Consider the following 14,110-nt stretch of genomic DNA (forward strand, 5'->3'; position numbering starts at 1 on the left):
ACACTCTCACACAGATCATCATACTACCAGTAGATAAGGGCACATATGCAGAGAATATTCATGAAAGGTCACTACCAGGAACTCACAGGGTACATTTGTGAAGGACACACATGTCAAAAAGGACATGAACACAGAAAGGACCTGAATGGTCAAGGTACATTCATGAAGAGTACATAAGTTAGAGTGTGTAGGGTCAGGGTGACTGGGGCAATACACCTCCAACCCTGCAAGAGTATTAATGTTTTCAGGTGATGTCGTTGTACTGCTCTCTTCTATGTATTATTATATCTCTGTTCTCTGTTGGGTAAAATGTGATATATGTTGGGGATCACATCCCTTTTCACCATTGCATTTCTCTTCTCCATGTTATTGTATCTGCTGGACATCTTTGCTAGTCTTGTGGTCACCAAGATATTCTCTGCCATGCTAAGCTTTAGCTCTTTAAGGCTGTCTGCTCACATCTATTGAAGTGCAATGGATAGAAAGCTTCCCCTTCATAGTGGTAGGCTGGAGAACTTTTAGGACATGGCCAAGACAATAGGCCACTATACCGAGCTGAGAAGTTTTAAAAATCCAGCAGAATTCCCTAGGCTAAGAGAAAATCTATTCTTCTGACTCTTTTGTCTGGAGCTGACACCAGATAACTGACTTGGGGTTGGAAAAGTACAGATAACTCTTGTTAAACTCATAATTGTGAGCCTGAATCACCCTCACGCCCCACTGGACTGTGGAGAGACTAAGGCTCTGAGTCTCATTTCTCTCTCCAAATCCTCTTTGGCTGGCATATAAACAAAGTGATGGGCTAGAGCAAAAGCTGGTCAAGCAGGGAAGACCATCTCTTTCTACCACTTTATTCCATCTTCTTGCCTTTATTTGGTAATTTTGCAATAAGGAACCCCCCCCCCCAATTTTTGAACTGCATTCTACATAGCCCACAACCTCACTATTTCTCCCTGAACTATAGGATTTAGAACTGGAAAAGACCCTAAAGGTCATCTGTGTCGACTCTTTCATTTTATAGATGAGGAAACAGATTTAAAGAAGTGAACCAATTTGCTTTTGATCACACAGGGAGTTAGTGGCTGGGCTGGAATTTAAAACCAAGTCATCTGGTTCTAAATAGATTGTTCTTTTTACTATCCCATGTACTTTTGATCTATTTCATCGTCAGGGACTACGACGTCAACTGAAGTTGGGAGTTTACCATCTTGCATATATATGTGATTATCTATAAAGCAAACCTGATCTCTCACTTCCACTGGAAAAATAATTTAAAGTGCATATTCTATGGACAGTGGCTTCATTATATCATCTTTTTATATTGTGGGAGAGCACATTCTTTCATGTACACACTTGCAAGGTGTGTCAGAAAGATTATTGCATGGATAACTAGCTATTCACTTAACCTGTTTATACCATTTGGGCCTAAAAAATACTGTCCTGGCCTTTTCCTACCCCTGTCCCCACAGGTAGAAATCCTATCTATTTTTCAAGCTCCAGATCAAATACCATCTCCTCTATGAATGCTTATAGATATTCAATCTGGAAATTAACTGTTATTCTTATATGCTTCTGTGGGACTTCAGAATAAATTTTTGGAGACAGGCAATGATGTCTTAATTCATATCTTAATTGATTTTTGTCTCTCCCATAGTGCTAGTAGCATCTCTACCAAAATTTGTCCAATAAATGAATTGATCAATGAACTCCCACCTGGTACAGATAGTTCTTTTAACACGTTTTTGAATAGCATGTCCATTTCCTCACTTCATTTGCATCTTATTCTTGCTTTGTTGCCAAATTCTATCTCCTGTTCTTACTCAACTCTGCTTGACTACATCTCATACTTTTGCCAATGTTGTCACCCTGAGCTATGGCCCAGCTTAGGTCCCAAGTGCTTCCTGGCTATACTATTTCCTATCCATAGTTCATTGGTTAGTCCATATGATTCCCTAAGTTCTCACACAATTAAAAAAAAAGAATCCTACTCCTATTAATTAGAAACATGACAGAGGTTACATGACTCTGGAAGTTTTTTGTCTATTTGAATTGAATATGAGGTTGATCACATGAATCAAACATTGATTGGTGGGGAAATGGGAAGATGATTGGACTTAAGAATGACCTTCAACGTTTCTGAGTTCCAGTTTTCTCATCTCCAAAATGGGGCTAATAGGACCTGCCTTAAAAAACACACAGTTTGTTTTGGGGACCGAATGAGAGAACATTTGTAAAGATACCTTAAAGATTACAAAACACTAAGTATTAGCAATTTGTTTTATTATTGATAATATCATTGTTGTTGTTATTATGATAGTTACAATAGGGTTTCAGAATGAAATTGGTTTTCCATCTTCATTAGAGTGGGCTTGACCAAATATATTTAGACCATTCAATGTCGTGCCAAATTGAACACCTGAGACATTCTCTAGTCTGGACTCAAATATTTAACTTGTCTTAGAAACACTTTTGTTTGTTGGATGGTATTTGCTAGAGAGGTAAAATGCAGAATAGCTAAATCTGGGTCTTTTTTTTTAATGTGGCTTTGGCCCTTGGTTTCTTTTATAACTTTTCACTCCACCATTTTAAATAATACCTGGTGAGTTCATTGGTGAAGCCACTTCTGGTCTTTGAATACAGACTGTCTTACTGTATTATAGTCTAATAATGGATATTAACCAACACATTAATAAAAGCATCACCAATGGAAACATTCACAATTCTTAACATACATTTTTGAACATGAAGTGTTCAGAGGGCCTTAACATTCATTAGAAACATAATTATAAGACAGAATGAATAAGCACGAGTTTATAGGGGAATGTTATTAGAAATGAACTTTAATGGACGTGTGTAGATGTTCTGAAAGAGGCTGCAGTCTATTATTAAAGCTGTTAAAATCTTTGCCATTTTCTTCTTGTCACACACATCTGCCTGAAATCTGACAGGCATTCACGCTAACCCATAAAATGTATTCTTCCAAATGAAACCATTCACAAGCCCTCTGGTGTATTCTCTGGCGATGTTTCACTAAATGACAAATTCATCCCCAGAATGTTTATGAAAGAAATTGCACAATAATATAAAGTCACTCTGAATTTTTATTTCCTCAGATCAGGAATATGACTCTCCTGGTACAGGAGTTGGAGTCACTAGACAAAAACAATATCCTTGCAATCCGTCGGGAGATTGTGTCCCTGAAGAATAGACTAAAGGAGTGTGAAGAGTTTAGAGGTCAAAACAATACAGATCCCATTATCCCACCTGGTAAGCATTCTTTGATTTACCACTTGGTCAGGGTCAAAGAGGTGAGAAAATGGGGGAGAATGTGGAGGTTTTTTGACACTTAAGCAGGAAGACAAAAAAATATATAATTATAGCTCTGCCAAAGTAGTCAAACACCTTGGTGGATTGCATTCTTGATATAGGAAAGCGGAATAACTGGATTGCTGAAGACAAAGAGGGATAGGATTTCACCTTCTTGCAGTGTTCTCTACAGGGGTTTATTCTCCTTATTTTAAATCTCCTTTCCACATAGTTCTACATAATACACACCTGGGGGCTCTTCTGTGAAAGGTGCCAATGCATTGGGTTGGTTTTATTTTCTTCAGTTTGATACAACACACATTTATTAAGCTCCTTTTGCAGTGTGAAAGGCACTGTGCAGTTTGCTGGGGTTAGAAAGACAACAGCACAATAGTTTCTGTCTTCAGAGAGCTTACATTCTGTTGAGTGGGGGAGATTCAAAGCAGCTGGAGACAAAGAAATAAAGATTATTGGGAGACAGTACTAACAATTAGGAATGCCTCAAGAAGGAGGTGGCAACTTAGTCCTTCAAGAAGGATTGAGCCTTGAAGGAAGATAAGGAATCTTAGAAATGGAGATGAGGAGGGAGTACATTCTGGGCACTGAAGATGGCTTGGATGAATTTTTTTAATTAATTAATTAATTTGTTATCAGTTTTCCACATTCACTTTTATAAGATTTCGAGTTCTAAATTTTACCCCCTCCCTCCCTTCCTCCCCCCGCAGACGGCATGCAATCTGATACAGGTTATACATGTACAATCATATTAAACATATTTCCATATTAGTCACATTGTGAAAGAAGAATCAGAACAAAAGGGAAAACTATTAGAAATAAAAAAAACCAAAAAACAACAACAAAAAAAGATAAAACAGTGTGCTTCGATTTACATTCAGGCTCCAAAGTTCTTTCTCTGGAAGTGGATAGCATTTTCCATCGGATGAATTCTTGGAGATAGGAGATGAGATACTGAGTTTGAGAAACACATAACAATCCAGCCTGACTGGAACATAGAGTGTGTGAATGTGGAATAATGTGGAATTAAGCTGGAAAGGTAGGGTGAAGTCAGATTTTGGAGGGTCTTAACTGCCAGGGCAAGGAGTTTTGCATTGTTCTGATATAGCAAAAGGGACCTCATAGGCCACTCACTCCAAATCATCCATAAAAATATCTCTCTCTCCATAAGTGATCATTCATCCTTTGTTTAAAAACCTCAAGGCAGGAAGATCTCTACGTCCCAAGGTTGCCTATTCCACTTTTGGATGCCTCCAATTTAAAAAGAATGTTTCCCCCTTACACTAAATGCCTATTTGCAAGTTCTCAGCTTCCACCCATTGCCTTCTGGGGCCAAGCAAAATAAGACAATATGGAAACACCGAAGGATTTTGAGCAGAGGGATGCCATGTTCAAATCTGTGCTTCAGGGAGATTTTTTTTTTTGGCAGCTGAATGGAGGTTGGATTGGAAAGGGGAGGGTTTGGAAGCAGAGAGATCAATTTGGAAGCATATATCCCAGCTTATGTTTGGCTCTTGCATTTGATAAAAATGAATCCATATTGACATTGTTGTTGGGAGAGGGAGAGACTAATAGACAAGGACTATTAGAAAAAGATCATTGTGGAAGTAACAAATGTAGGCATAAAATGTTGCCTACTTCTAAGCATCCTATATTAAGGAAGATGTCATAAACTGTAGGTCTTGAGGATTAAATTAGCTTCTTAGGGCATTAGTGAATTTTCAGAGCTGAGCCAAGGCACCTTTAGTCTTGTTCCAGGACTTCTTTCTTCATCATACTATAAACTGATGACCTCTAAGTTCTAGTTCATGACTCTGAGACTCATAACTTTCTTGGTATCTAAGCCTCACTGACCCCTTGGATTCGGAGATGTGCTATACCCGGTCATTGATACCCTTATACCCTTTTTTCTATCATTGCCATCAAAACTTGGTATCCAATTTTTTCCACCCCCTTTTCCTACCCTCTCTCTGATTTTACTATCACCACATACCAGATTATAAGAATGCATTTAATAGAGTTTCTTCAAAGAGTAAAAGAATTGTGTCCATAAATATCATAAGTAGAATTAAATGACAGATAATTGACAGTGCCTATAAAAGAAGCCAAGAAAGATTGGTCCTAGTCAGAACACATTTGGAGTATTGCTTTTAGTTCCAGGAACCACTGTTTAAAGAATGCCATTGATATTTTGAACATATCCGAAAAAGCATAACCAGAATTGCAAGGGGACTGGAGCCAATGCCCTGTGAGGATCAACTGAAGGAAATGGACATATATAGCCTAGAGAAGAGAAAATCTGGGAGTAGGCGGAAGGGCATGATTATTGCCTTCAAACCTTTGAAGGGCTGTCACCTGGAAGAGAGGTTAAACTCAGTCTGCTTGTCCCCAAAAGGCAGAAATAGGAGTAATGGCCAGAAGTTACAAAGAGACAGATCTTGGCTCTAATGTTAAAAGAAAAAAAATCTTAACAAGTAGAGCTGTAAAAAAATGGAATGGCCTGCCTCCATGGACAGTAAGATCCCCATCACTAGAGGTCTTCAATCAGAGGCTGCATGATCACTTGTCAGAATGTCACTGAGGCAATGACTGTTTAAGTCTAAATTGGACCAGATGGCTTCTAATTTCCCTTTTCACTTGGATTGGGATTCTGTGATGCATGCCTGAGACTATTGGAATAGCCTCCTTACTAGGCTAATTATGTCCTGATGGACATGATATCAGCAGAGCTCAGCTTCCTGGGCCACTGCAATCCCTCAAATCCACCACCAAGGCCTTAGGAAATCACAAATTGTTTTTTGTCCATCTGAATTTCATTTTTTGTTAGATTTTTTAAAAAAATGGCTTTTTTAAATTCAGCTAGTATGAAGTGAACTGAATTGTTCAGTTGGAATATCCTCCCCTTGTGTTTCTACTCATCGAAGCCTATTCATCTTTTAAAGCTCAGCATAAATCCAATCACCCTCATGACCATCCCAGCTGAAATGATCTCTGACCCTTCTGAATTCCTAACTCTTTTTATTTGTACCACTCATAAGACACTTACAATTAAGTGACTTGATTGTTGCTATTTTGGACTGTAGCTATGAATCTTACCTTTTTTTTTTAAGTAAAGAATTCATTCTTGGAGGGCAGAAACTAGTATTTTGGTCTTTGTAAACCTCAGAGAGCACTAGGCAAAGAGTAGGTGTTTAAAAGCAAATTTTCTCAATAGCACATTTATTAAGCACCTATTATATTTAGAGCACTATGATGAAATAAATGTAGATTTAGCTATGAAGACATCCCTGACTTGATGGAGCTTACATGGTAAGGAAACATAGTGTGAATGCACATACAATGCTGTAAATGCCCCAGAGAAATGGCAAAATAAGTGCTAGGCTAGTTTCTAGAAGGAAGATGTTGTTGGCCGCCATGGAAGATGGAGTATTTAAATTGGAAATTCAACCAGGAAAGAGGACCCCCTCAGCACAGGTATGGATTAGCAAACGTATGAAAGCTGACTGGTGTAGGAAAGTCTGAGAAACAGAGTTGTCTATTGACTAGAAGCAAGAAATAGCAAAAACTGACATAGACATCATACTTCAAGCTTGACAATGTATTTTGAACACATTGTTTCATTTGCACCTCTCAATGGAATGATAGGGATAGCAACTGGATTGATATGTGATTGATATAAGGAAGTCCTGGATGAGTAAAATCTCTCTCCCTATACAGGTTTGTAACTTCTCCACAACTGGAGTCTTAGAGAGCTGCCCAGAGAACTGAAAGGTTAAGTGAACTTGCCCAAAATCACAGAGTCAGCAAATGTTGGAGGTGGGACTCTGCGGCTTGACTCTAGCTTCCAAGCCACATTGCTCTCATGAGGATATATTATGCAGGTCATCACCCTCATTTTACAGATAAGGAAACTGAGGCTCAGACCATTTAAGTGGCAGACTCATGGTTCCATGGCTGAATAGTAAAGAGATCTAATATGAATAGGTTTCTCTGAATTCCAGACACAGAGATCTTTCCACTACACCATACATCCTTTGACTCAGTGAAAGAATAAGAGATAAAGCTGACACCGGTTTGTGGACAGTTATTCACCAGTCAAAGGGGTTTGAATTTTGTTTGGTAGGCAGTAGGGAAGCACTGGAAATTTTTGTGTGGAGAAGGGATGGGATCTGGTCTATACCTAAAGAAATATGCCTATAATTGTTGAGCTAGTGAATGAAATGAAATGTGAATCAGACGATGCTACATTCCAATGCACTCAATGCAGCCTCTAGACAAGCTAAATTAATGGTATGAGCTAGCAGCACTGTCACCAGTCCTTTCTAGCTGTATCAATGACAGAGCGAGGTGGTATCTGACAGCAGAGAGGATCATTGCATTGATTTTCTCAGTACTTTCCATTTTTATTGATTTCTATTGCTGATTTTCTTTCAAGCCCTTCCTTTGTGCTACATGTCCAGGTGTCTGCCTTCTATAGAACCTCACCTAAAAAAGTGTCATGGTTACAATCTTTTCAGTTTTGTGCCAAGTAGAAGAATCACTTAGCAGCCCTCCCAACCCCTCTTACAGCTGCTTAGAGGCCATGATGTGATGCAGAATTGGGAGAATTGGGAAAATCTCTTTTCCCTCACTTGTGGAACTAATTGAAGACACATTTTTTTCCCTGGTTAGGGAGATGAAATGCCCTTGTCTTTTAATTCAGGTTAGAGTATGATAGCCTATAGCACTGGACAGGACCTTGATATCATCTAGTCTCACTCTATCATTGTAGAGAAGAGGTAAACCGAGATGCATAAAGATGAAGTGTCTTGCCCACATTTGGCACCCAGAACATATGATGTGTAATAGATGCTTGTTGATTAATTGATTGATTTTTGAAAAGAGTGGAGCTTGAATTCAGACCCAGATTCTTTGACTCCAAATATATGTATTTGTCTACCAGTAGTTATTGCATAGACCTATGCATGACATGTCTGTATGGTTTCCATGGGGATAAATTCAAGTCTGTGAATAGAGGAATTGATCTTTGCTTCTGGAAATACTAAAGTTTTTTTTTTCTCCCTCTTACCTTCAGGAAAGCTCCCCAGTGGAATAGATTATTCTAGCATTTGAAGTTACTAAGAAAACCTTAGACTTATAACATTTTTGGAGTTGGAATGAACCTCAGAGGCAATTTAGTCTAACTTTCTCTTTTTGTAGGTAAGGAAACTAAGATTCAGAGAGGTTGAGTGACTTGCTCAAGGTCACAAAGCTAATTATGATCAAGAGCCAGGTCTTCTGATTCTCTTCAGCGTATCACACCAACCCTTCATTTACCTAGGTTATCAAGAGTCAGTGACTCAAGAAACGAGGGAGGCCAGAAGTATTCCTTAATAGCCAGGCAAGAAATAAAGCATCGTCAATTTCTCGATTAGGTTTCTTTAGGGCTCTCTCCTGGGTCCCCACACATAGGCTTTGTATAACACCCCAAGCTGAGCTGGGTTGTTTGAGCAAATTGATCCTAGATTTTCTTTCACATTCTCAATGACCTTGGACGTACCTGAATTCCTGCCAAACCACTTGGCTACTCTCCAGGTTTTGTTCATATTATATTTATGATGTTTATATTAAACTGACTTTTTGTCATGTTTTTAAATCAATTTCTTTCTCTCACTCCCTTTCTGTTTGGTTTGCTTGATAACGCAGAATTGAGAGAGCTTGGAAAATCCCCAGGCACCACAAAGTTGTGAGGCTGTGGAGACTTTAATTAAAGTTACTCCCGATTATGGGACTCTAAAATCTGGCCTGTCTGACTTTTCACTGCAGAGCTGCACAGAGTAAGGAAACCTATTCGCAAGTGTCAGCTATAAAAGAGTTCTGGGCTCCATTTTTTCTCCCCTGCAGCTACAAATTTCCAGCTCTTGTCCCATCCAGAACTCAGATTCAGTCAATATATTTACACCATCATACCAAGCATACTATTATTTATTTTTGCTGCAAACAGCATCCTTCTTTTCTGCTCCATTTCACAGAACCCTCTGAACCAAGATAATTGGCCTTATCTCCATTAATTCTCAGCCTGCCCAAAAAACCAACTCACTATGTCTTCCTATTGCTGAATCTAAGTGACTACATCCGAGACTAGATTGGAAGCTCTAGTGATAGATTTCAGTCATGAGAAGGCAAAGTGATCCAGTGGAAAGAGTGCTGGATTTGGTATGAGAAGACATGGGTTTGAATACCTGTGTGCCTTCAGGCACATCATGTCACTTCTCTGCAAGTCAGTTTGCTTATTTGTGAGGGATGTATGTGAATGAAATGACCTTTAAGGTCTCTTTAAATTCTAACTCTTCCTATGATTCTCTGCTTAGCACGGTGCTAGGCACAAGGAAGGTGCTTAATGAATGTTGATTGATTGATACTTCAGTAAAGTTAATCTGTGAAACGGAAAGAATGAGCTTCCTAGAGCCCAAGAAACCAGTGAAGAATTCAACCTGAAGCTGTGTACCCAGCTGTCCTGATTGTCTTTAGCCTTTATCTAGAATTTGATAGCTATGGCCATTTAAATTTTGTTAGCATCGTAAGTCAATAGTATTCTCCTCTTGCTCAGATAAGGTTAAGTGACCTGTCCATGGGAGATTATTATGAGGTATGGATGGTATTAGTATTAACAGTGTATGGCATTAATAGCTTATAGCATTAATAGTAGATCTAAGATTAGAGCATGCTTCTCAGAAGATATCTGAAAATGGCATTTTAGAAAATGTCATTAACCACAGCACTTTTAAAATAGTCACGGTGGAGTTTTCACAAATCATTTCTGAATTATGGCTTCCCAAGTTCACTTATAGAGTGCTGAGGAGCTGCCCAGCAAATTTAGAGATGTTAAAAAAAAACAAAACAACTAAATCATTACTAACCAAGATTACATTTGAGTAGAAAAACCCAACTAAACCATTACTACCCAAGACTACACTTGGATAGGAAGTAAATGGCTGGTCCTATGAAAAATTCATGGGATCATAGGATTAAGAGCCAGAAGGTATCTTATGATATATCAAAAGGTATCTAGATGAAGATACTGAGGTTCTTGAGGTTAAGTGACTTGCCCAAGGTCACATAGGTAATAAGAAACAAATGAGAAAGATGAGACAGACACAAACCCAGGTCTTCTAATTCCAAATCCAATACTATGTCATGCAGATGACTGGATGGACCTAGTCTCATCAATTGTTCCTAATGGACAAGGAAGAAACTTCTCATTTTCCTTTGCTTTTATGGAAGACAAAAATTTCTCCTAAAGTTTCCACAGAGTTCATAAAGATCATTAGGATTTAGAACTGGAGAGGATCCCTAAGAAGATCTAATCCAATCCCCTCATTTAACTGGTGGCAAGACAAAGGTTAGTAATTTGCTCAAGGTCAGACAAGTCAGAAGTAGCAGAACCAGCTTCAAACCCACATCCTCAGACTCCATAGCCAAGATTTGTTCCACTGGGCAACACAAGGCTAGGGAGTGAATTTGAAAGTACTTACAGCAGCTTTCATTGATTGATATTTATCATGTACTTTTGGGCTTGTCTGGTTTCTGGGGGAAAAGCAATAATAATAACAATGGTAATGATAGCTAGTATTTATATAACACTTTAAGAAATTACAAAATACTTTACAAGTATTATCTCATTTGATCCTTACAACAACTTTTGGAAGAAGATGTAAATGCTAAATTCCCATTTTACATTTGAGGAAACTGAGGCAGGCAGAGGTTAAGATCCTTGCCCAGAGACACACAAAACTAAGAAATGTCTGAGGCCAGATTCAAATTCACATTTTCCTGACCCCAGGCCCAGCATTCCTATCCACTATGCCACAGACAATCCAGATCTAACAACTATCTAGTTCGTGGATGCCCTGTCTTGGTGGTATAGACTCCTACAAAGAGTAGGCTTGCTGTTGTTGGTGCCAAACCTTCTGCTGTATTGGAGCAATGCAAAACTGGTCATTTTTCCTGGTCAGAACTTGAATAGTAGATGAAGGAGGAATGGAATGTTTTTTGAGCAGGCAAGGTAAAATGGAAGGAGTCAAGAAAGTTGGATTGAGAAAAGAAAGAAAGGAGGAATGGTGTCTTTAAGACTTTGGAGTTAAGGAAGGAGCTTGGCAGAGGCATGTGAGAATATTGAGAGCAATGAGGTAAGACATTCTTCAGGCCTGAGTAGAGGGTGAAGATGGAAGTGAAAATAAGGCTGAGTAAGGAGAGCAGTGGTGTACCTCACTGGCTGATGTTTCCTGTTATTTCTGTGAGGTGACCAGGAATCAGGGACATCCCTCCTGTGAATCGCCATTGATCTTTCTGAAGTGTGGGACCATTCATCTATTGTTCACCCTAGACTATGGGTATTGTTGTTGTTGTTTGTCCTTTGTTGTCAACTGGACCATGATATCAGGAAGGTAATGCCGTGGCTGGCAAGTGAATTGGATTTAAATAATGGAGGGCTGTGAAAAGTCACCAGCCTCACTCTAGTGGCAAGACAAAGATCAGGATGACTGGAGTTGGCCCTGGATGTAGTGGGAGACCTTGACCTTTTTAAGCTAAGATCTTTCCAGGTCTCAGTTTGACTGAGGCAATACCTATTCAGTGATTAAGGTTAGGTAAGAAGTGAGGCAGAGAATGGCCACTTTTACCTAGTCAAAAAAAAAAAAAAATCAATCTGGGAGGGGAAGACCCACAGGGTTTCAGGCCAAAACAGAAACAATTGCTATTTATATTCACTTTGAGCCATCAGGCCCAAACAATGACCAAATGAGGCTTGACCTAAGACCTATTGTTGGCCAATCAATGAAAACTGAGTGATTTGGGTTTAAAGCGTGGTCCTTAAGAAAGAAATCTAGTCCTAAAGTCCAACATATCTTGTGAGGTTTTATAGATAAAAATTTATATTCCTTTGGGCAGAGCACACTTAGCTAAGGGATGATTCCCTATGTGAACAGAGGGAGAGGAAGGAGGGAGAGGAGGAAGAGAAAGAAGGGAGGAATGAATGAATGAATGAAGAAAGGAAGGAAGGAAGGAAGGAAGGAAGGAGGGAGCTGTGTTGCCCAACTGAAACTGGCCAGCTGGGTCCCCAGTGGGGCAGCTACTACTACTTTCCCTCCTTCCACTATGGGTATAACCAAGGGCACAAAGATCCTTTCTTCTTCATGTTGCTTGCCACTGAAGGAGGGATGAAAGAAGGGAATAGAGGGCTCAGTAGGTTAAACGGCGAGACAATAATGCTACCAGGGCAGTTGAGAAATAGCATGGAGTGGTGGAAAAGCCATCGGACCAGATGGTTTTAGTCTTGCCTCTGTGACTGTGTAACCTTGGGGAAATGACTTACCTATGTTAATTTTAATTTCTTCATAAATCACATGGAGGTAATAGCTCCTACCCTGCCCATCTCATAGGAGTGTTTTAAGTATAAAACTGAGTTGCCGCAGTTGCTGGTGCCCTCTCTCCTTGACCTTACTTTGTATGTACTCGGTATATATGTTTCCGGAAACTTAAATTTTGTATTATGCTTATTTTTATTATGTTCACGTGGAAACTTAGATGTTGTCCTCTCCTCACCCCCATGTAGAACGTAGGCTCCTTGAGGGGTCTCTTATTTTTGTTTTTGCACCCCCACCCCCAGTGCCTAGCATCAAAGTTGACACATAGTAGCTACTTAATAAGTACTTCCTGAATAAGTGAATGAATGTCACATGTATGTGCACAATGCATGTATGAGACTTGCTTGTGAAATGTCTTCATTTCAGAATGACAAGTCATTCCAAAACCATTTGTTGGTTTGCCAACAAAACACACATTAAACATGCCACAGTTTAGAATTTGGGCACATGACGGCTGAATTACCTAAAACCTATAGCTTCATGGTAATGCCTGAATAAGGAATGCCTTATCATACTTTTCATAAAAGGACATGGCATTACTTGTTTGGGATATTTCCTTCCCAAGGTTCCATCAGGAAAGTTGGGTGGGGAGTAAATAATTGTGAATTCTTTTTATCAGACAGAGAAAAAAGTAACTCTTGCTCACTACTACTCAGTATAGTGTAATTTAATAAATAAATGCTCTGGAAGAGATTTCAAACAGGAAACTCAGTTTATAGCACATGGAACCTCAACACAGTTTCTGTTATCATTAAACTGAACACACTGCTAACTTTATTTTAATAATTCATGCATTGTTTCATAAACAAAAGCAAACAAGCATTCATCTGAGAGATCACTTTTAGGGGAAGAAATAATAATTTATAATTTTATTTATTATTTCTTTGGTGGAAAGCAGTCTCTTGGCTGAACACACTTTTTTATTTATGAAATGGGACATGCATTATTAAAATAAACCCATGACTGTGTTCAGCTTAATGATATGCAAAATTATTTCAGGTTAGGTACAGAGTGGTTTCATTTCTCTACCTGCTGTAATGGTTGGTAGGTTTTCTCACCCAGTTGCAGATTTATGGGAACATTTAAGGGACACGTACTTAATTCTGGAACAAAAATGCAGCCACATTTGAAAAATAAAGGAAAGATTTCTTGTAATAGTTTCACCTTTGAGCAGTCCTTGAAAAACCAAGAATGTGGGACTGTCCTCTGTGGTAGTCAGTGGCAGAAATTCAGAAACAAAAGCTGGGATCCCCCCCTCCCCCTTGCCCCATACAATACTAATCTTGGGCAAGTCATTGGATCTCTGCTCTTGGCTCCCACTCTCCTTATGGGCTTGGTAAGCTTCACTGATCTCCCCCGGGCACTTAAGTCAATGTACAATGAGT

At 39.1% G+C, this 14,110-nt stretch overlaps 1 protein-coding gene across 1 annotated transcript in view; it reads left to right on the plus strand.

Annotated features, from left to right (window-relative positions):
- OLFM4 (olfactomedin 4) overlaps positions 1-14,110 on the plus strand; it is a 40,504-nt gene that overhangs the window by 20,688 nt on the left and 5,706 nt on the right. The window contains exon 4 of the mRNA XM_027873728.1: positions 3,114-3,267. Coding sequence (XP_027729529.1) covers positions 3,114-3,267 — 154 coding nt within the window. The remainder of the gene's footprint in view (positions 1-3,113; positions 3,268-14,110) is intronic.

This window comes from Vombatus ursinus, unplaced genomic scaffold (assembly GCF_900497805.2).
Source record: "Vombatus ursinus unplaced genomic scaffold, bare-nosed wombat genome assembly UNPS02014802.1, whole genome shotgun sequence".
NCBI classification, from domain to species: Eukaryota; Metazoa; Chordata; class Mammalia; order Diprotodontia; family Vombatidae; genus Vombatus; species Vombatus ursinus.